Below are 23,184 nucleotides of genomic sequence, written 5' to 3'. Positions count from 1 at the left end.
AAAATTCACATCCTCAAGTCGAAAAACATCTCAAACAGTCAGTGAAAAACCTTTGTACACAAGTTGCTGACGTTATTACTTATAAACCGATTAATATAATCTCAAAATCAGCTCGACATAGTAGGTTTTACTGTGAACAGGTCAAATATTTCACCTTTGTCATTTGCAAAGTGTTTGTCCATATGCAGACATTTCTATGATTAAACTGCCTACTTTTTAATTGATGGTAGGACCTGTTAAGGTGGATATTGTCGTTCAATGGTCCAAATTTCCCCTAAATGCTCAGATTCATCTAACATGAACTGTCCCATGAAATGGAGTATATTTGGGGCCCCTGTGGAGGACCAGTCTCCTGCAGATTAAAACCAATCGGAGTGACTCGGAAGGGGAGTTTTATTTTGAAGTCGTGAGCGGAAGCGGATCAGTGGGCGCTGAGCCACAGAAGTTGCAGCTCGTCTCACCTCAGGGTGACACTCCGGTGTTGTGGGAGAACCGTCGCTGCATTTCCTCGTCAGGAGCCGGCGTGTTGAGCAGAAGCAGATCGGAAAGGTGGGTCCACCCTTCGTTCTCGTGCTGCCGATTATTGATCCGTGTATCGATAACGTCACTATGAACGCGTGGGAGTGATTCAGAGTTGATCAGAGAAGTTATGATTACACATGCAGTCGTTAAAGCTGCAGCTAGAACTGAAGTCAGCACGGAACTGCATTAAGGTTTTTACACATTTAAGTTTAGAGTCCACGGGATTCAAATCTGACTTTATAACGATTGATGCTCTAGTTCGCTGTTTCAGTTTGGTTCTAGCAGGTTTCATGTTACTTTCACATGTCTGCATACGTGCTGGAGATCTGTTGCTAAATAATCGCTTAGGTACATGTCTTTGGTTTAATGATTCATTCATTGGTTGGGTCATTCCTGCAGAGTTGGGTAGAAGTACCCACAGTGAGTTCAGGCTCACAGTAAACTGGTGTGAACAGTAGTTTCTGGTCTGAGGGCTGGGACGCCACATGGGCTCCGATTTACCTGTGGGCTCGCTGTGAGGCTTTAAAGAGCAGTTTGTCAATTTGAGAAATACACTTATTTCCCTTTTAGAGGAGATCATTGACACACTTATGTTTGTACTGTGATCATAAACACAAATACATTATATGTCCTGTGTTTAAATCTGTACTAAAACTGAGGTGTAAGGTATGATTTATAAGGGTTATGTACTGGACTGTGGCCCGAGGGAGTTTCGACACAAACACACAGACTTGTGATATAAATAAATCACAAACAACTGTGGTGAATGTGAGGGGGTCAAAGGTCACTGTGAGCACATTTTCTGGCCTTGTGACACAATATCTCACTATTGGCTTGAGGAAATTCTTCAAATTTGTCATAAATGTTCACTTGGATTTAAAGTTGAAGATTTATTGGTCGATGGATGACGTCTTCCATGTGGCCCACAAAGGAGGCGGGGTCAGTGGACTGCGTAGACCGCAACACCCGAACCGAAATGAGACGGACTGCTCTACAGAGGGATTTCCGTGATCGCCGCCACCAGCTTGTCCCGCCCTCACATAGCAGTTGGACACAACGAGAAAGTTGTAAAGCCCCTTGGTTTTTTCAACTTGTGTGCTGTTAGCTGTTCGGTTAAGTTGAAGTGTGATACTCGAGCATTGGAAGTCCCGTCGCTCGCAGGCACCATTACCTTTCTTTGTAACAGAAACACAATTATCCTGGCATATGTTGGGCTGGGAAGAATCTACCCGTTGGAGCCTTTGTTTTTCTGGGATAAAATAACGTATTTGTCAGACACATTTAAAAGTGTACGTGCAGTTGTTATAAAAGTGCCTTCGCAATGGTACAGCTTAGTAGCGCTGCTGTGTTTAAATCACTGTATTTAGACACAGCTAATACAGTGATAACTTCACTTTCACCCAAAGATACTGAATTCCCTTGATTAAATTCATTCATTAAAGGCCTCACTTTATGAGTCTAGATAGATTGGTTGGCAGGGGCATGCAATTTTAATACATCATTTCCTGTTCTAGTTTAGAAAGTTTGTAGTGTTTTTTTACTTGTCTCATTGTGTTGTCAGTTTAACTTACAACACAATGCAGAGACAACATTTTAAGTATCCCTAAGTTTCCTGTCTTATTTCAATCTATGGTGGTAGCGGGGGGGTACATGCACAAATGTCGCTCAGACACACAACAGATTCGGGTGACAGGTACACAGACTAAAGAGTGAAGGAGAAGTTCTCTCTCTCTCTCTCTCTCTCTCTCTCTCTCTCTCTCTCTCTCTCTCTCTCTCTCTCTCTCTCTCTCTCAGGAGTTGGGGAAATATGGATTGTTGTATTAGAGAGAGAGAATTGCACTAAATTGGAGATAACTGCACTAAATTGGAGATAACACTGCTGTCAATCACCATATCTGGTAATGACAGTTTAAAAGATATGACAGGAATGTGACAATCTCATCTGACTCCAACACTGTGTGTGTAAGTGTAACAAAAAACATCTTTCTCCACACAATGTCAGTCTAATCAACCTTTCTGTTTACATGAACAAGTAAATCAGTGATGCGTTGCTCTTGAACAGTTGCTATGTTTTTTTTTTTGTGCGTCATTAGCAGTTTCTAGTTTGTCTGGTTTGTTTAAACAACCTGTTTGTCAGGAACAGCCTGACCGCTGACCACTCCATCATACTTTCTCTTGAGTGGCAAGTGATAGAGCACAGAAAGATAATCAAATAGCTCATGGATAGAAAATGAATCTGCAATTACTTTGGTAATCAAATAATGTATTTAATTTTAAAGCAAACATAACCAATATTTTGTCATTTCAGCTTCAAAAATATAAGAATTTTATGCTTTTCTTGTCACTTGAATACAGACTAAGCAAGACATCTGATAATGTGACCTTGGACACTGGGAAACTGCAACAGCCATGGTTCCCTATGGCTGCATGTTCTATAAACATAACAATTAATCATCTAATTGAGAAAATAACAGGCAAATCAATACATAATTTTAAAAATCCTAAATCCAGCCACAGTATTCCCATGCTTTTTATCAAGGTCAAAGATTCAAAAATATCTAGTTTAAAGAAACACTTGGTGTCACCACCTGACTGAATGTCATGAGTCAGTTTTTCTAGTTTCTACTCATCAGTTCTGAGGCTCCATGTCCTTTTCCCGAGCAGGACAGGGTGAGAAAATGTTCAGACTCCTCAGTCACCGAAGCAAGAGGCTGCCGAGCTGCCTCACAAGCCAGCGGCGCTATGAGCACCACAGGGCCGTCATGGCCATCCGTCGGGAGGACATCAATCCCTGGGAGAGGAGGGCGCCGCTGGCCCCTCGCCACGTCAAGGAGCTGACCAACGCTGGCGTCAAAGTCCTAGTCCAACCCTGCAACAGCAGAGCTATTCATGAGAAGGTAATGAAAACCAATTTCTCATAATGTCAACCACATATACGTTTCAGGAGCGACTCTCTTTTGATCTGTTTTTACTTTGGAAGTTGTTGAGATAGTAGTCGAGGTATTTCTGCATTGGTTATGTTACTTTTGCCATTATATAACAAAACTTCATCACAACCACTTGTTATTATCATATTCTGTTATTTTATTTTAATGGACACACTATTAGACAATGGGACTCCTGCAAAGAGACAGGTCCATAAGATCAAAATGTTTTGTCTCTTGTCAGTTGTTATGCATCTCTAGTGGCAGGGTCACACATGCAAATGTCTGACCCACCATGGTATCATTTTTGATTTCTATCAATTTAATAATTTAGATTGACACCTTACTGATCCTCAACACCCATGCAGCTATGTAATATGTGCACTAAACCAGTCGACCATCAGATCCCCCCGCAGGAAAATGTGCTGTGTGCTTGACCAATTAGCAACAGCCAGTGCAGCAGCGACAAAAGTTGTGTGTATAAATATAAGAGTATACAGTACCATAGGATGGTAAAATAATGTCTGTAGGGAAATGGAATACATAGTGATAAATTTGAATGATCTGGAATATATAAGGTGACGTAACATGTGTATTTAAGTGTGTATTGTTTATATTTGTATAGCAACCAGACCAAACCAGTCTCTGCTCCCACCACTCCCCTCACACTTTCTCACCAGCTTGTGCGTCGTCTGCTGGTATCAGCCTCGATGCCACCTCTCCAGCACTCGTTTACAAAATAATTCTCTGGCTGTCACGCTCATGAATGTCCATTAGCCATTTGTCACACATGGTGTTTGAGTCTAGTCTGCACCCTGTGTAGTATTTCCACTCCAGCTTTTTGCTGATTTGGATTTCAAGAGAGCTGCATGTGTCCACTATCTGTATTAATACTGCATATTATATATACTGTGCATATATTATTCATGCATGTGAACATGTAAATCTCAGTCATTAGTCATACACTTACCCATATGCCTACGCATGCTTTGTAACTATTATTAATGTCATTGGTACTAGTGGTATAGTAATAGATTTCCTGATTTCCTGTGCACAAATATGTGGACAATTTATTTATATAGTCAAATATATCGTACATGCATGTTTGTTAAATTTCTCATTTTATATGTATTTATTCAATCCAATGTTCTTTATTTATATTATATTAATATAAATGTAAAAAAAAAATACTGCTGTTAGAAATGTCAAAGTGTGAGTGTCTCTGTTGGCGGGCTAACCCAGTGTACGTTATGTTTTGATTTCAGTACTACTCGAAGGCCGGGGCCATGATTCAGGAGGACATCTCGGAGGCTTCGCTTATAATCGGAGTGAAGAGGCCGTCTGAGGACAAGGTCATTGAGAGGAAGACGTACGCCTTTTTCTCCCACACCATCAAGGCCCAGGAGGCCAACATGGGGCTTCTGGGCGATTTACTGAAGAAGGTGAGAGCACTCAGGAGAGCTCTAAATAACCCTGCAGGGTTCCTGACCCCCGCTGCTCTAGTTTTAATGTTGATTTACAAGAAACTGACTTTTATAGCCACATTTAGGAGGTTATAACCAATTCCATATTTGAAAACTTAAAAAGTACCAAGCAAATATACTGTATGGTTTATTTTGTAGGATTTCTTTGTTTTCATGCTGGAGACAGCCGGTGTTTATGTTTATGGCATTATTATTTCCGACCGTCTGTCCGTCCGTCTTGTTAACACCATATCTCAAGTACGCCTCGAGGGATTTCCTTCAATTTGATAGAAACGTTCAGTTTGACTCAAAGATGAACTGATTAGATTTTGGTGGTCACAAGTCAAGATCACAGTGACTTGACAAAGCACTCAAGATTGTGTAAGGTGTTCTGAGGAAGAGATGGGTTCAGGTAATTCTTTCATTTTTCACAGTAGGAAATTGTTTGTCATAATAATTTTATATATAGATATAAGCTGTGTTTGCTTTAAAATGTTTTTCATTGCTCCTCTCTCCAAAGAAAGAGATCTTCCATTACTATTTGGATAGGACATATTCAATTCCCTGGAGAATACTTAGGTCAATGACAGGTCTGTTTTACATGTTATTGATGAGTTTTGAAATATATACGGAGAGTAAAGCAAAAAATTCCTCCGTCAGTCAGCTGCCTCAGTGTAAAACGAAGTGAGTAACCACCAAAATGGAGAAGGTAGCAGTCGAGTTAGGTATACAGTCCATCATATGTTGCCCAAAACCGACCCTTTTCATCCGAGGCAGTTCAAGGGCCAGTTTGGAGCCGAGGCCTCATCTCGAACCAGTTGTCTGTGTTTCGACAGGCAAAGAAATGGCTTTTTGGCCAGAAAAAAATGTTTCCGGAGTGAAACCAACTCTTTGCTGGTCTAGAAGAAAGAACCGCTTACCAACCAAAACTTTACTATGACCACAGATATTCTGCAGATATTTTACATTATGGACTTCAAGGCTAAGCAGCAGTGGTCCATGAAGGACAATATAATGAAAGATATTTTATTAGCTATTTAGATATTCTTCTTTCTTTGCTATATCTATATGTATTACTTTGTATCTACTTATTTAAACTTAACTATACACATACAATAAATTAAAATAAGTTAAAAAAAATCATAAAGAATTTTCTTTTGTCTTTTCAGGAGGTTCGTCTTATTGACTATGAGAAGATGGTCGATGCTAACGGCTACCGGATAGTCGCATTTGGCCAGTGGGCTGGTGTCGCAGGTAGGATGTTTAGCCCCAGAAAAATTTAAAGCAGGTTTTACAACATGCCTCAGTTCAGCACATCAATGTCCTGGGGCTGTTGAGAAAGTGAATGACAGCAGAAATAGCTGCTGGGGAACTAAAGTGAGGATGAAGAGTTTAGTTTCAAACAAGAAAGAGCTGCTCCCTGTTCAAACATTTCAGTTTTGTGTTTGATGTGAATCAGCTTGAGCCTCCGCATTTTACCAGACTTAAAGGGGACATAGCATGCCCATTTTACCACAAGTTGATATGGTTCCTTGGGGTCTTAATGAAATGTCTGTAACATACTTTGGTCAAAATACCACAAGGATCATTTAAAACAGCACCCTTTTTACCCTGTCTAAAACAGCCCTCCACAGAGTGACCTGTTTTGAGTGCCTGTTCCTTTAAATGCTAATGAGCCAGCTCCCCCCTCTCCCCCCATGATTTTATACGATATAAATTACATATTTTATATGATATAAATTATCAAATATGCATCCCATACTTTGTATTCCCCTTCTGTTGTCCTGGAGTTTTAATTTTCCCAATCACATAATTAAATGTCCCCCTCTGCCCATCCACTACAAGCACACAAGCAGACAGAAAGAGAGGTGGGGGGGGGCTATGAAGACCATCATTTACCCCCGAACCCCACATTCAACGGGTACAACAACAAGCGGAGAAAGCAGAATCGCGGGCTGACCTTATATATACAGTCTATGGGGCTGACCAGCGGAGAAATGCTCGTCCCGTGTGACCAGCCAGGCGGCTGCGTGCTGGAGAACGGCGCTGCGCTGCCTTGCAGCGGCGCTTCCGCGTCCGGTGTAAACCCGGCGTAACGAGTGGGGGGGGCTCTGTGTGTTTGTGCCAGTGTTACAGTAGTGCTGAACACTGCGGAAGTCTTCCACACTGCTGGCTGTGTGGCGCTGACACAAATTCCAGCTCACGCATGGGAGAGCGAGCGGTCGCGCCCGAGCAACTGCTGCAGCCTCCCAGTCCCAACGATCCAGACAAATGCCACATGTGAGTGAATCACGGGCTGACCAGCGCGGAGAAATGCTCGTCCCGTGTGAACAGCCAGGCGGCTGCGTGCTTGGGAACGGCGCTGCGCTGCCTCGCAGCCTCGCTGCGTCCGGTGTAAACCCGGCGTAACGAGTGTGGGGGGACGGGGGGGGCCAAGGCCATGTAGGGAGACTTCCAGTGCCTTGTTACGACACAAAACCCAGGAAGCTCAATCGAGTCACTCAAGCATGACGTTTCTGACTTAGAGGAACCATAACAAAAAGCGCAAGTGTTTTTTTTCCCAGAGTTTTTGGGTTGGTAGACATGCCAGATACCCACATTAACGTGTAGAAGCACTAACAAAGTGGAATTTGCATGCTATGTCCCCTTTAAATGTGAACATGACAACCAGCTGCTCAATGAAATCCCGAGACTGTCACACTTTAACTTTTAACCTGTTCAAGGTTAAGTCAACAGCGTCATGTCTTTTTTTGTCATAAGTATAAATACCTACAACTCAAGTTAACATAGGTCTAAAAGTAGTAGAACAGTTTAATGTCACATTCAGTAAAATACCACTGGTAGACAGTCATACAAGTCAAACATGTACAAAGTCTGCAGAGTCACAGTAATACACACACTGGATATTTGACTTCAGATTAGCAAAGGAAAGATGCTCTGTTAGTTAATGAATATATTTCATTATTAATTAATGTAATTTGTAAAGAGGGCTTGCTGATGTTCTTAATAAGATAATAAGGATTTATTGAGATTTATTGAGATTCAACATAAAAAAACTGTCTTCTGACAAAAAATTCAGTTTTTCAGTTTTCTTTGGAGATTTTGTTTGTTAATATTTTATTCTACTAATATTTTTGACAATTTTATTAAGATTCAAAAGGTTTCATTTATATTTTTTAGACATGTAACTGATCAATTTCATTAATTATAGTTTTCATAGATTTTTCATATATTCATCTAACTTTATTTTAATTGTAGTATTTGAAAAAAATCAATATTTTATTCACTCTGAAGCCATATTTGTTCAGAAATAATCTTTTTTTCTTGAAGGAATGATCAACATTTTGCATGGATTGGGGCTGCGCTACCTGGCCCTTGGCCACCACACTCCCTTTATGGTAAGATAAATCCTTCTCCATCAATTTGAACATGAAACAACTTAATCCCTGAACTTTATATAATACACATTTATTTTATCACAGTGTTTTATTTGTTGTTGAATTCCCTCAGGGCTTAACCCTGATGGCTGTGAAGACCCACATATTTTATTTTGGTTCATACATTATGACTTTCTTTCTCTCTGCCGTCCGCAGCACATTGGCATGGCTCATAACTACAGGAACGTCAGCCAGGCCGTCCAGGCAGTGAGGGATTGTGGTTATGAGATCTCCATGGGCCTAATGCCCAAATCCATCGGTCCTGTCACGTTTTGTTTCACCGGAACCGGCAACGTCTCCAAGGTACGACAAGATTAAACTCAGATATACACGACCCAGCAGTCAGATGCTTCAAGGAAAATCAGGATTTAGCAAAGTATTTTAATTATGTTTCTACCAGTGAAACTTTCACTAAAATCTGGAAACCTTTGTAGGAACTCTGTTCTTTCCAGTGCATGGACCAGTTTTCCAGGTAAATCTTTTTACAACCCCAAAAAGTCACTGCCTGGGAGGTAGTACTTCATGAAACCACAGGAATTGTCTTTCAGCAGGCTATTTAGCCTAATCTCCCCTGGTGGAAAACAATGGTCTGCGGGAACCTTTTAGTTACTTTTTAAAAAGTTCCTCGGACTAAAATGTTTTGTAACTTTTTGTCCTGCAGGGAGCCCAAGACATCATCAACGAGCTTCCAGTTGAATATGTAGAACCTCATGAGTTGAAGGACGTCTCAGAGACTGGAGGTATGTCTGTTTGATTGCAGATCCCAGTAAGGGTCGGGACATCCTGTGTAGTTATCAACGGAACAAAACAGAGATCTCTAATATTATTATGAGAGTATTTGGGACAAATTTAAATACGGCGGGCTGCCATTGTCTAGATATTTAATTGGAAATGGAAACACTGCTGTAGTTTTTTTCCTTGGATGGAAATACTGATTGGTTGATATTTATGTTCTGCATCAGTCTGGATTATCATAACTAAGGTCAATCGCTGTGTTTTCATCTAACACCATCATCAGGTTAGAATTTGTGCTTCAGTTAATTTATTTTAAAATGATAATTAGTACAATAGTTTAACATGAATTTAGTTTTTTGTGAAGTGCTTGCTGCAAAACCTAAATAACACCATCCATCAATCCATCCATAAATGATCATTTTCAGTATGCTGCTTATTGTTTTCCTGTCAGATATGTCAAGAGTTTACGCCACTGTTCTGAGCCGACACCACCACCTGATGAGGAAGAGCGACGGCATCTATGACCCATTGGAGTATGAGATCCACCCGGAGCTGTACACCTCACACTTCAGGACCAGCGTGAGTCCACTAGCCTCTGTTACACCACTCCCACCCCTTCAGTGATGATTGTTAAAACACTCCAACCTCCCTCCTGCTCCTGTCAGGCACTTATAGGCCTTGTCCTCTGTGAGTCAGCAGCCCAAAAAAATACTGACTGGCAAGGTTGTGCCGGTGATTCAAATCACATGGTGCAGATTTTACACATTATTTCATTACAGTGCAGTTCAAAGTGCTTATCGAGAATCAGTCAACCAATATATCTATCTCATCTACTTAAAGGGATAGTTCACCCAAAAATTAAAATTCACTCATCATCTACTCACCCCCATGCCGATGGAAGGGTGGATAAGTGTTTGAGTCCACAAAACACTTCTGGAGTCTCAGACACAACATGCCTCCATACTGCTCGTGTGGTGTCATCCAAGTGCCTGTAAGCCCCGACTTTCATATTCGACTCGAAACGAGGTCATTTACACCAAGTTTTAATCCTAAAAGTCTGCGGATATCTTTTGACGAGATGCGTTCACGGATCGTCGGACGTGCTGATGCCTGCTAGCTTAGCCACTGTCGGTAGACACACACCGTGCACACGCATTCCCCTGCTACATACAACAAGAGACGTAACGTGACGTGCAGTCAGGATGTCAGGGTTAAAGTGACCGGAATGATCTGGAGTCATGATCCGACATCGATTAATAACTAAATACATGTGATTATCAGTTTGCGTGAAGAGGGTGTTGGGCAATAATTAAACGTGATACCATAAAATGGTGTGCCTTTCTGCATTCAATAAATTTGGTTATCAAAATAAAATATTAATATCTTATTATTAATATTAAATAATAACTTTAATTGATTAAAGTTACCTCGGGGCACCACCCTTCAAAGGAAGGGAAAAGATAGCCAATTTATTGATTAAGTCTCATAAAGGTACTAACTACAAATTTGGAACTCTGATTAACAATTAAATTAATAACTATAACCAAAATTACCATATACACTACCGTTCAAAAGTTTGGGGTCACTTAGAAATTTCCTTATTTTTCAAAGAAAAGCACTGTTTTTTTCAATGAAGATAACATTAAATTAATCAGAAATACACTCAATACATTGTTAATGTGGTAAATGACTATTCTAGGTGGAAACGTCTGGTTTTTAATGAAATATCTACATAGGTGTATAGAGGCCCATTTCCAGCAACTATCACTCCAGTGTTCTAATGGTACATTGTGTTTGCTAATCGCCTTAGAAGACTAATGGATGATTAGAAAACCCTTGTGCAATTATGTTAGCACAGCTGAAAACTATTTTGCTGGTGAGAGAAGCTATAAAACTGGCCTTCCTTTGAGCTAGTTGAGTATCTGGAGCATCACATTTGTGGGTTCGATTATACTCTCAAAATGGCCAGAAAAAGAGAACTTTCATGTGAAACTCGCCAGTCTATTCTTGTTCTTAGAAATGAAGGCTATTCCATGCGAGAAATTGCGATGAAACTGAAAATTTCCTACAACGGTGTGTACTACTCCCTTCAGAGAACAGCACAAACGGGCTCTAACCAGAGTAGAAAGAGAAGTGGGAGGCCCCGGTGCACAACTCAGCAAGAAGACAAGTATATTAGAGTCTCTAGTTTGAGAAATAGACACCTCACAGGTCCTCAACTGGCAGCTTCTTTAAATGGTACCCGCAAAACGCCAGTGTCAACGTCTACAGTGAAGAGGCGACTCCGGGATGCTGGCCTTCTAGGCAGAGTGGCAAAGAAAAAGCCATATCTGAGATTGGCCAATAAAAAGAAAAGATTGATATGGGCAAAAGAACACAGACATTGGACAGAGGAAGATTGGAAAAAAGTGTTATGGACAGACGAATCAAAGTTTGAGGTGTTTGGATCACACAGAAGAACATTTGTGAGACGCAGAACAGGTGAAAAGATGCTGGAAGAGTGCCTGACGCCATCTGTCAAGCATGGTGGAGGTAATGTGATGGTCTGGGGCTGCTTTGGTGCTGGTAAAGTGGGAGATTTGTACAAGGTAAAAGGGATTTTAAATAAGGAAGGCTATCACTCCATTTTGCAACGCCATGCCATACCCTGTGGACAGCGCTTGATTGGAGCCAATTTCCTCCTACAACAGGACAATGACCCAATGAGTGACCAGCACAGTCACCAGATCTCAACCCCATTGAGCTGTTGTGGGAGCAGCTTGACCGTATGGTACGCAAGAAGTGCCCATCAAGCCAATCCAACTTGTGGGAGGTGCTTCAGGAAGCGTGGGGTGAAATTTCTACAGATTACCTCAACAAATTAACAGCTAGAATGCCAAAGGTCTGCAATGCTGTAATTGCTGCAAATGGAGCATTCTTTGACGAAAGCAAAGTTTGAAGAACAAAATTAATATTTCAAATAAAAATCATTAATTCTAACCTTGTCAATGTCTTGACTATATTTTCTATTCATTTTGCAACTCATTTGATAAATAAAAGTGTGGGTTTTCATGGAAAACACGAAATTGTCTGGGTGACCCCCAAACTTTTGAACGGTAGTGTAGATAGTTACCTAAGTTGAAGGATATGGAGTTCTTGACAGTGTAGAGGTTGGCAAAATTCACTTATGCAACATTAATAAAAAAACATTTGTGAAAGAAAAACATTTATTATGAATATAATAAAGTATAAAAACACAAATTACTAACGGTGTACTTACTAAACAAAGACAGGTATGTGAGTATGCATGTGTGTGTGTGTGTGTCTGTGTGAGTCAGCGTGCTTCCAAAATGGCGGCTGGCCAAAGAGATAACACCCTTCCCCCCTTTATTGGGATGTTTTACAACATGTGGCGGGGGTCAGACTTAATTAGGTAAAGATTAATGCGTGTGTGTGTTTGTGCCAAGTTAGAGAGAGTGTAATGCACAGAAAGTCTGTGAAGAGCATAACAAACATTAACTCTACTTTCGAATAACTTATAACCCAAATATCACAACACAAATCAAACTTATAAACATCACACAGAATCGAATAAACAGTCTTGCTTAGCCTAGTATAATTATTAAGCCCAGTTGTGTTACCCGTCCGTGGAAAGGGGAAAAAGAGTTGCTGTGCACTTCGCAGTTTTGTGAAGTCGTCTTGCTGGTTTGTGGCTCCTGCCTTAGTGATTCTGTTGAGCTGTGCAGCTCAGTTGCTGGTTGAAGTTTTCCTGCAGAACATCGAGTCGCTGCTAGGAGGTTGGTAGAGCTTGGAGTGCGAGGAGGTTTCCTTGGTGAGATGAGCTGGAAGCTGCACCTTTGAGCTCCTCTCGAAGAGTTGGATGGGAAGAGAAGATGTGAGCTGGAGAAGCCAGGCTTGACACCCTTCCCTCTCGAAGGGATTGTAGAAAGAGGCAGAAGATGGGGAGACCTGGCCTTATATTGGCCCGGTGACCTCACAGGTCATGGGGTCCAGAGTGACCAATGGGAGTTGAAACCTGTGTCCCTGGGGGGGTTTTCACACCTCTGTGTGACGTTGCCGCACCCTGGGAGGCCTTGCTCTGGTTTTCTCCAGGACAAAGAACATGTGCTCAAGGCTTTTGACTACCATATAGGCCGAAGTGTGGTCTCACAAAAACCATGTCCCAACAAGGGACAGAGACGAGCAGAGACACACACACACACACACACACACACACACACACACACACACACACACACTCCTGCAGAAAGAACTTCTTCCTGCAGATTAAGACGTAAAGCTGTGTTTTAACTTCATTGTTCCAGAAGAAGCAACGCCCCACTTATTCAGGACTGATTTTATTAATTGATGAAAATGCAGCCATATGCAGTAATATAGAAAATTGTGGATGTGATGCATTGAAATGCATCGAGATGCATTGTTTTGAATTGAATCGTTGACTTCTGAATCGTGAGGCTCGTGAAGATGCACACCTCCTATAGTGAACTTCATTAGTTTCATGCCAAAATGTCAAGTCGGCTGCACAAGTGTCCTAACTTTACCCATAATGCCACTGAGATCTGTAAGGTCTTTTAAGATATCTTAAGCCGTTTTCAGACACGACCTGCAGATAATGTCAAGAGAATTGAGTCCGGACTTTATCTGCAGTCTGCCTTGCACACATGCACAACGCAGCGGGAGGTTCTCTGCACAGACACTTTCACAACTGCAACAAAAAAAGTGTTATTCAGGCGAGAGGTGGAGCAGACGGTTGCAGCAGGCAGTGGCAGGAAGTGTGGTATTAAATCAGCTGATCACAGCACACAGCCCATCGACATCGTTGTCCGCTCTTATCACCACAAACTCTCTTGACATCTTCGTCTGTGTCACCGCTTTCTCACCCGGAGATACTTGTTTTTGTTTTTTCCCATTTTTGCATCTGTCGTGTGGTAGAAGCGTCAACAACCCCCCCACTCGCTTGCCATCAATCCAGAAGGGATCCCCTGCTGTGTGCTCACATTGGATTCTGGAGACTTTCTGCTGATTTTATAGTTGGGAGCCAGACAGAGAAAGACCACAGATAATCTAAAGGCTCTCACTCTGACATTTGCATTCACACATGCACCTCCTCCGGAGAAAGTGCGGAGTTCAGTACATGTCTGGAAGCAGCTTAATTCAGTCTGGCATCTGTAGTATTCATTCTGTACTATCTTATTGTAAAGAGCTCCCTGAGCACATTATCCCTGTAAAAATGTTGTCTCATCTCCTATGTCATTTTGACCACAGGTGGCGCCGTACACAACCTGTCTGATCAATGGTATTTACTGGGACCCCCACACCCCACGACTGCTCAGGCGCCTGGATGCCCAGAAACTGATGCGACCTCCCAAAACCTTGTCTGCAGCCATCGGCGGATCACCACAGCTGCCACACAAGTAAGAGCGTGGTTATGGGATGTCACCAACCACAGAATGTTTCTCAAACTTACCAACAACTCATGTAAGCTGTTTCATTTGTCTAGGTTACTTTCTGTCTCTGTTCATTATACTTGCAGCGTTCACGTAAGTAGAAGCACATTCAGACAGATGTGTCCTTGCCTCAGAGAGAACAAATGTCTCTTCACCTCTGTCTCATAGTTAAATAATGGACATTCATAGAGTCAAATGTCACCCCTTTCTGTATAATGTGGTGAATGGCAGCATTCACCACATTTCCCATGAGGTGAGCTGAAGTGTGCTTCCTCTCAATCTGAGCAGAAAGCATGTGCAGAGCAGAAAATACAACTTGCAGCATTTTGGAGTTAAAATAAGTAGTATTTTGAATGGGTGACTTTTTGAAGGGCTGCTATGACCTTCAACACAAGGGTCATGTGATCTGTATTTTGGTTTTTTTTGCTAGCTTTTGTTAGCCCAGATGTGAGGTCTGTATTTTTTTACCCCTGATTTAAACTCACGTTACAAACAAACATAATCTTAGTAATAAAACAAGATGGCATCTCAGCAAGATTTTGTAAATCCTTTGCAAGTAACTGATATCATCAGCCGGTCATGAAGCAGAAGTGCAGTGTAGAAAATCCTGCAGGTACAGGTGAGGAGCTTCAGTTCATGTTCACAGAAAACGAAGACAAAAGAACTGGCATGTTTGATGTTGACAGATGGGCTGGAGCTGAGCCAAAAACAAACAATTAGCGAGCAGCAGTTCTGTGGAGGGAATCATCTTGTTAGTGAGAGAGCTCAGTGGATACTGTTCAGACTGGTTGGAGATGACAGAATGAACAACATGTCCAACATCAGGTTCACTCCTGAGAACAGAAGTGTGAGGCTGTAGTGACACAGGCTCACCAACACTGGATAGCTGAAGACTGAAAAACATAGCCTAGTCTGATGAATGTGTATTTGTGCTGAGGCTGCAGATGGTAGAGTTGAGCTGTGTCTAACTTAAAAAGGAGTGTGTATAAGGTGTAATAAGTTGACAAAGGCACTTTATTGACAAAATGTTTAACCAAAATATTCTTGCAAACAATGACTAACATCTACTATGTTCAAAAACCTGTTGCGCTTCTCCGTTCTCAGAGGTGATCCACAAAGCCATTCATTAATATAGCCTCCCCCTTTACTATCAGAGGGGCGGAGTAAAATAATATAGCAAAATTCATATTTAATGACAGATATACTGCATAAGTCATATAATTAATTCAAATATTGTAATTCATGAATTACAAAATAATATGGGCTCCAACACTCTGACTCTGACCTTCTGACACACTGACTGCTGATTGTCTGGATGAAAGTGCAGCATGGTAGCTGCTGTATCGCCACAGAGGTCAAATGTCAGGTTATTATCTTTAGTCATGTTTACAGAGTGAGAGTTCAGCCTGTCGTTCTCAACTGTGGCCTCTCTCTCTCTCTCTTTCTGCAGGCTGCTGGCAATCTGTGATATATCGGCTGACCTGGGAGGCTCTATAGAGTTCATGACTGAATGCACCACCATTGATAGGCCTTTCTGTATCTACGACGCTGACCAGCACATAGACCACGACAGGTACAGTACAAACTCTCCTGACCTGTGTCTTCTCCACAACATCACCTGCACGTTTGGTTCTGTGTTTCTTCTGTTGTAGTTTGAATGGAGACTGTGGGCTGCCATCAGACATTAGAGGTTTCATGTCATTAATCTTTCTGACTGCTCCATAGTAAGCAGGATAACGTAAAAACTAGTTAACGGATTTCCGTGACATTTTGTGGAGGGGTGGGACGTGGCCCAAGAAAGAACTCATTCAATTTCGGAGCTGATCGTATAAAGTCTGCGAAGACGGTAAAAACTTTATGAACGGAGTAAAACAACATGTTAGAGCTCTCTTATGTTAATTTAGGAGTGTTCTTTGCTTCATTATGTGGCAGGACAAATTAGAATATGGCGGGCAGCCACAGTCTAGATAAATAATTGGAAACACTGCTTTGAATTATTGAGATTAGCCTTGGCAGATATATGCACTCAGAGCAACCTTCCAGTTTGTACTGTATTTCCTGTTCTTATCAGTTGACAGGTAACACAAATAGTGATATATCTGCTGTAAACTAAGCTTCTGAGCTGGAGGTGATTTGATCTTTGTATAGCCTCTACTTTCACATCTTCACATAGTTACTTAGGAGCCTGTGGCTGATTGACGTGGTTTAAAGGGACAGAGAATTTATCAGTTCTGGAAATGTCAGCCGCTGACGATTCATAACGATAATTCTCAATCAGTCTAAATTGAGGAATAACGTGTTAATGAAGTTCTCTGTGTTTGCCTCAATTACTGTTTAATTACCTTCGCCAAGGAGGTTATGTTTTCATCTTGTTTGGTTATTTTGTTTGCCAATCACGCAAAAACTGCACAGATTAACACAAAACTCTATGAAAGTATGTTGTATGGGTCAGGAAACAATTCATCAACTTTTGGTGGGGATCAGGATCAGGGGATGAAGCCAGGATTATATTTAAATTTGCGAGATTATAAGGGAGTTGATATTTGTATGCGTGTGCAATTTGGTGCAGATCCAAATAAAAATCTGGATCTAGTGAATTTATGTGCGGTTTCATAAGGGGACTGTGTGAATGAGTGCCATTCCACTTGAAAACCCTTTTTTTAACATTTGGAGAAAGTTTTTTTTTTTTGTGTCTGTCTGCTGCAGGGGTTAATTCAAATATCATCAAAGTTTGGAGTTAGTCCAAACTTTTACAGACAATTTACCTGCTTCTTTTTAAAATGAGAACAACAGAGAAATGTTCTGTTCATTCAGTCCCACACAAAGACAAAGACTGTATAATCGGATTTAATGGAGGATTTTTAAATTCGACTCCATTACATTTTTCACCTAATAAACTGGGTGTCGTCTAAGTGTAATCATTATACTGTATATGTTTGATTATGGATCCAAAGACAAGCATTTGTTGCCAAGGTATGGACTATTTGTGTTCCAGACAGTAAATAACATTTAGTTTCTCATCTTGGCAGTGTGGAGGGAAACGGTGTCCTCATGTGCTCCATTGACAATCTTCCTGCTCAGCTCCCCATCGAAGCCACAGAGTACTTTGGAGACCGCCTCTTCCCTTACATCTGGGAGATGGTAAGATATCTGGGTTATTGGTGAGGTGAGATTCTGTCCTGCTCTGCTCTGCTTTCGGCTTCTGCCTGACGTTGGAGTTTGCTGCAGGAGAGTGTTGCGGGGTCTTTCAGGTTGTTAATGGATCAGATTAAAATCCCTGACAGGCAGGATTTGTGTTTTCTGCCAGTTTCTTGTTTTGTAAATTTAGTGTTCTGTTGTCATCAGCTGCCATCAGACGCCACCAGACCTTTGGAGGAAGAAGAATTCAGCCCACAAATCAGAGACGTAAGTCTTGAAATATTTCACTGTATTTATTATAGGTTTTTGATTTGACCACAATTTGATCTTAAGCTGATATGAGAGATAATAAGTAACAGATCAGATGACTGATAATTGAGATCGAGGAAATATATAACCTCTACCTAATACTGATGTTTCGAATACAAGGCTCTGTGTTAGACTTTTAATACTTCTGATCCAGCACCACAAGTTGAACTTATTGGATTGTGTTTGTGTGTTTGTGTGCACGTGCACTTTGGTTTTTCAAAGCCAAATCCTGGACTCTTCTGGAAATGTTTTGAGTACCATTTTATTTCATTATTTCAACTTAGTTTCGGTCTGTCAATTTGGCAAACATCTATACTACAACATTGAGAAGGTGGAGAAGGATACTTGTTGTGGGAAGAAAAATTTAAAAGGGAAAAAATCCATCAAGTTCTACTGAAATCGGATCTCTACTGAAGATGGCAAATATCTTTATGGATGGCCACTGGCCACTGGCGTGGGTAGGATTTCTCCTGGTGCAACTGGTGATCTCTGAGTGATGGCCAGTGTGTTGGAGAGAGATGAAGTGCGAGGCTAAGAGCGCTGTCCTTCTGTTCTTTTCGATTGCCATTCGGTTTCAACTTTCGAAAAATAAACTGCGGATCATGTGATTTAATTATCAGCACTAACAAGGATGTTTTTCCCGCACACACAAATTCTCTCATTTGGGACTTAGGGGAAGTGGCTGAGAGGGGGATGGCAGAATTCACAGGTTGTTGAGGAGGATGTTTTTTTTGTCATTTTGGTTTAAAGAGGTTGGCTGCTCCCCTCATCCCCCTACACTTGTCAACTGTGGATAATCATGGTTCAAACCTTCTGCTCAGCTCATCTTCAGGTTGGGGCTACGCTGACACCAGTTCAGTTTTCATTATTAATGAAAGCGGCTGTGCATCGGTGTGTGTGCGAATGAGCACAGGCTAACCCAATGACAGGTTGTGAAAACTTTTAATAGCAAAATTAATGCAAATATAATTTAATTCTCCTTTGCCAAAATGAGTCTCAAAAAATACTCCGAAGTCAACTTGAGAAGTGAGCGAGTGTTGAGTGCATTGGGAGGGTTAAGTACGCACTCATCACAGCCCAGTGCTCACGGGGCAGCCAAAGCATGTGTGCCATAGTGTGAAGACCATTCCTCATAGGCATTTCATGAGCATTTCTTCCTCAAGTGTCTCAGTAGAACCCGTTTAGCTTCTTCATTAACACCTCAGCTTTTCATTATGTACAACACTTTTTGCACTTTTTGATTTATTTTGCACCTGCAGAAATGATGAAAGATAATAATTCATCTCTTTGCTCTTGAAGGCTGTCATCACCTCAAACGGAGCACTCACCCCAAAGTTTGAATACATTGAAAAACTTCGAGAAAGAAGGTAAGTCCTATTCCATCTGTGAGTATAGTCATACAGTGTGACTTTAATGCTCAGTATAGTCAGTTTATTAGTGATTTAAAATGAAGACTTTGAAGGATGCATATGTTTATGTGTTTGGATATCATTCTGTTTTTGAGCATATTTCTTGTTTGAAGTATTCTTTTAAATGTAAAAAAAAAAAATAATTACTTTGGCATATGCCTGTTAATGCAACCAATTAATGGATGACATGTCTAAAGATTACAAGACAGGTAATGTAAAGTTTTGCATGAACTAACGTAGCTCACCTTTGCTAACTTTCTATATTCGATCCTCTTATTAAAATGAATAGCAGTCTAGTAACACTTGTGCTCTGTAGTCTCCCGTTTTGCTCCTTCCCCTCCTTAACTCGTCCTCTTTTGTAGCATTACAGTTTATGATGTTTTACTGTCCTCCTGCCAGCTCTGCTCTAAGCTGGACTTGTAGCGACTAACATCACCTTGTGGTTGTTCTTGCACAGTGCTGCCCTCTGGTGTCTGCTGTGCCAACCTGCCTCTTCATTAACACCTTGCATGGCTAGCGCGCTAATAAGCTGCTGCCACCAGCCAACCTCAGATGCTGAAGTTTGTCCTTAGGTATCAAGGGGTAGAAACATCCCTCCGTCTCACTTCACACATAAACTGCCATCACCCCACGTTTATCATCCGTCTGTTTTGTTTGATCTAGTTCTGGCCTGTTTAGGACATCTTGTTAGCCGTCTTCACCACAGTCATAAGACAATCAATACATGTTTTGTTCCTGTGTGTCCCATACAAAGCTGAGGTCCAACTTGTGTTTAGCTTTGCACAAAGACTGCAAACGGGGGTAAACTGCAATTTTGTTTGTTGACATGCTACCTCTGCTTACATGCTAATTGTGCGTGTGTATTATCATGTTGCGTGTGCTCATGAGAACACCCTATGTACGCCGTGTGGCTGTGGCTGAGGGTGGATAGCGGTCATCCTCTGAACCCTGAATTGCCCCCTCATAGAAAAAGTGCTGCCCATAGATGTAGTGTATAAATGAATGGGTGAATGCCAATGAGCACTTTGAGTGGTCATCAAGACCAAAACATTTACATACATTTACATTTGTATGGATGTACTTGGATACCATGGCCGTGCAGACTCTTGCTGCCTTCAATTGGAACTTGTGAGTTCAACCTTACAACGTGTACACCGTGGGCTTGCCGTTTAAGTTGCTACTCAATGGCAACATGGATACTAATTATATGAATATTACTTTGACAGCTAGAAACAACAGAGGCTAACAATTTAGCACGCTAGTTGTCGGGCAACATAAGCAGGTAATGCTAAGGAATAATAACAGATGGCAAAACGTGACGAAAACATTAGCTAACATGTCAAAACTCGTGAACTTTCAGAAAATTCTGAGTTTGTAGTACCACAAGAGGGCGGTGTCCCTTTGAACACGGTAAATACGGCCTCATTTGAAAGTAGCATCTGGCTCCAAATGACCTCATCAGTGCAAGATGGCATATTTTGGCTTCACTTTTGTACAGTGGGAAGAAGTGGAGATGCCTTTATAGGCTACACATAGTGGGAAAAACACACACCTTTAATAATAATCATAATAATAATACATACTGATGAGATGCACAGTTCTCGAGCGTTCGACAGACAGAGATTTCTGGAATATCCCGGCAGTAGAAGATAGTATGACCAGCGTACACAGTTTGCTTTTCAACGACAGAGTGGTGCTGCCCCTGTAGGTTATCTCCCTGTGCCCGTCACTCATCACAGGAAGTGAAAAGCCCTGTTCCTGTAGATTATCTGTTCAACTCCAAACCGCTGACCCATAGCAATACAAATGTCAAGTGTGAAGCTGATCAGATGAACACTATCACCTCACAAACAGAGCGGAGGAGATCCCGGTACAGGCGCGCCCTGCCACACATTCATTTATCATTCCTTTTAATGCCAACATGGAGACAGCCTCGCAGTTTCTCCCTTTCCAGTTCTTGTGCTAAGCTACGCTAAACGCTCCTTGGACACCACTCTGTACTGGTCACACAAAACAAATTTGTCTTTTTTTTCTGGCTGTGGATAAAACCTAAAATGAGATTTCTAAACAGAACAATGCATGTTATGTATTTATGTACAAGCAGTGGAATCCTCAGCAGCATGTTTGAAATCTGTCTTGATTAATTTCTAATTTCAGTTGATTGATTATTCATTTATCTTTTTCTCACAGCGATCTCAGCTTATCTACAGCATCAAACATTTAAATGAGCTTGTAGAAATATATTCAGACACACTGACCCTCAATAGCAGCAGTGTTTGTTTCTGTTGATTATTAACTCTCAAGCTCAGTGTAGCTTTGCTCCTCAACAGCTTTATCAACAGCCTGTTTGGTTTTTTAAGAGTGCAGCTCATATTTAGGCCACCTCTAAGACGTGATGAGTTTTCTCCTAATTGAACCTAAGTATCATTTTTCCAGACAAGCTATGCTAACAAATCTTAATCCTTTGGATTGAGGTAGACTCCTTAAGATATGTAAACTCGGGGAGAAATCCTCCTGAGGGAATATCTCTCTTTTCTTTTTTAATTAAGAAGATGAGGCTCGGCGGCAGGCGGGCTGCCGCTCAGTCTCGCTGTAACTCGTGCATGCGCGGGGTGTCGCCTCCAATTAGGCCAAAGCTAATGAGTCCAGGGGTCTGACTCCTGGGAGATTTGAGACCGGCGGTTGCGCTGGTGGTAGGATATTAATGCCACAGGTCACTCAGGGTGTTGTCTCTGCTATTGTTGTTATTGCTGTTAAAATTATGCAGCATGCAAAATCACTCTTTTGAGCTGAATCCATTTGTTTCGAGACGACCTCTCAGTTTAACTGAGAGGCTTTGAGAGGTGCAAGCATCATTTTCTTACCATCACTGAGGGTTATACATGTAATAGAAGCATTGGATCAAACCTCTATACTGTTTGACTCTTTAACAGTGTGTACTGCTAAAGAAAGTGATGCTGAAAGAGAATCTCATTTAAAACGTATTATTCTTTATTATGTATCTTTGTTCAGTTTATTCAATATTTAAGAAGATCTAGATTTTAGCAGTAATAGAGTTGTTAAGAATTTTGGCTCTGACCTGTAAGAGACAGTTAGATAATGTTAGATACATGGACATGTGGTTTTCAGGCATTAGTTTTATATGTGCTATTCTTTTTTTTTTAAATAAACAATGTCCTGATATTGATAATTATAGTTTTTGTATTGAAAAGAATCACTCTTTTAGTTATTTATTTATTTAAATTTTTTGGGGGATGACCTCCTCTCCATCTTCATCCTGTCCCTCCTGCCCTGACTCACCTTCCTCCCCTCTCCTCTTGTGTTTCAGTCCAGATCCTCATCAGTCGCACCAAACCTGTTTTGTTCGATTGTAACAATCTAATTACTTCTTTGACTTCTTACACATTTGAATATTCCAGATATATTCTTACATGCACTAATCAGCAATCATTTAATGAAAGGTCATTTAACTTCTTTCTTTCCAGTACTTTGAAAGCCCCAAGAAGTGTTTCAACTGTAAAAATGAAACTAATATCAAATTGGCATTGTAGCAAACTGCCAATTTTGATGATCTTAATTTTGATATGAATTTATAATCCAGCTATCAAACAAATGATAACAACCAAACAAAAAGTCATGATTAACCTTGAGCATGTAAAAAGGTGGTTATTTTTAGCCATGTTAGCAGCATGGCTCTAGACATGGGTAATAGCCCAACAACTAATTGGATTACGGATTACCTTGAAATCTTGCAAAGATATTCACAGTTGGATGTTTTAAGTTCCCCCCCCGAACTTTCA

At 41.1% G+C, this 23,184-nt stretch overlaps 1 protein-coding gene across 1 annotated transcript in view; it reads left to right on the top strand.

Moving 5' to 3' along the window:
- The first annotated feature begins 429 nt into the window (after positions 1-429).
- aass (aminoadipate-semialdehyde synthase) overlaps positions 430-23,184 on the top strand; it is a 40,568-nt gene continuing 17,813 nt past the window's right edge. The window contains exons 1-13 of the mRNA XM_034587536.1: positions 430-549; positions 3,187-3,419; positions 4,712-4,888; positions 6,079-6,163; positions 8,240-8,307; positions 8,503-8,649; positions 9,008-9,086; positions 9,533-9,660; positions 14,347-14,495; positions 15,979-16,101; positions 17,558-17,669; positions 17,874-17,933; positions 19,275-19,342. Of these exons, the coding sequence (XP_034443427.1) occupies positions 3,201-3,419; positions 4,712-4,888; positions 6,079-6,163; positions 8,240-8,307; positions 8,503-8,649; positions 9,008-9,086; positions 9,533-9,660; positions 14,347-14,495; positions 15,979-16,101; positions 17,558-17,669; positions 17,874-17,933; positions 19,275-19,342 (1,415 nt within the window). The 5' untranslated portion in view covers positions 430-549; positions 3,187-3,200. The remainder of the gene's footprint in view (positions 550-3,186; positions 3,420-4,711; positions 4,889-6,078; positions 6,164-8,239; positions 8,308-8,502; positions 8,650-9,007; positions 9,087-9,532; positions 9,661-14,346; positions 14,496-15,978; positions 16,102-17,557; positions 17,670-17,873; positions 17,934-19,274; positions 19,343-23,184) is intronic.

The sequence above is a fragment of the Hippoglossus hippoglossus genome, chromosome 6, assembly GCF_009819705.1.
Source record: "Hippoglossus hippoglossus isolate fHipHip1 chromosome 6, fHipHip1.pri, whole genome shotgun sequence".
NCBI lineage: Eukaryota > Metazoa > Chordata > Actinopteri > Pleuronectiformes > Pleuronectidae > Hippoglossus > Hippoglossus hippoglossus.
Note: the sequence above shows the minus strand (reverse complement) of the source record. Positions and strands in the feature narration are given on the sequence as shown.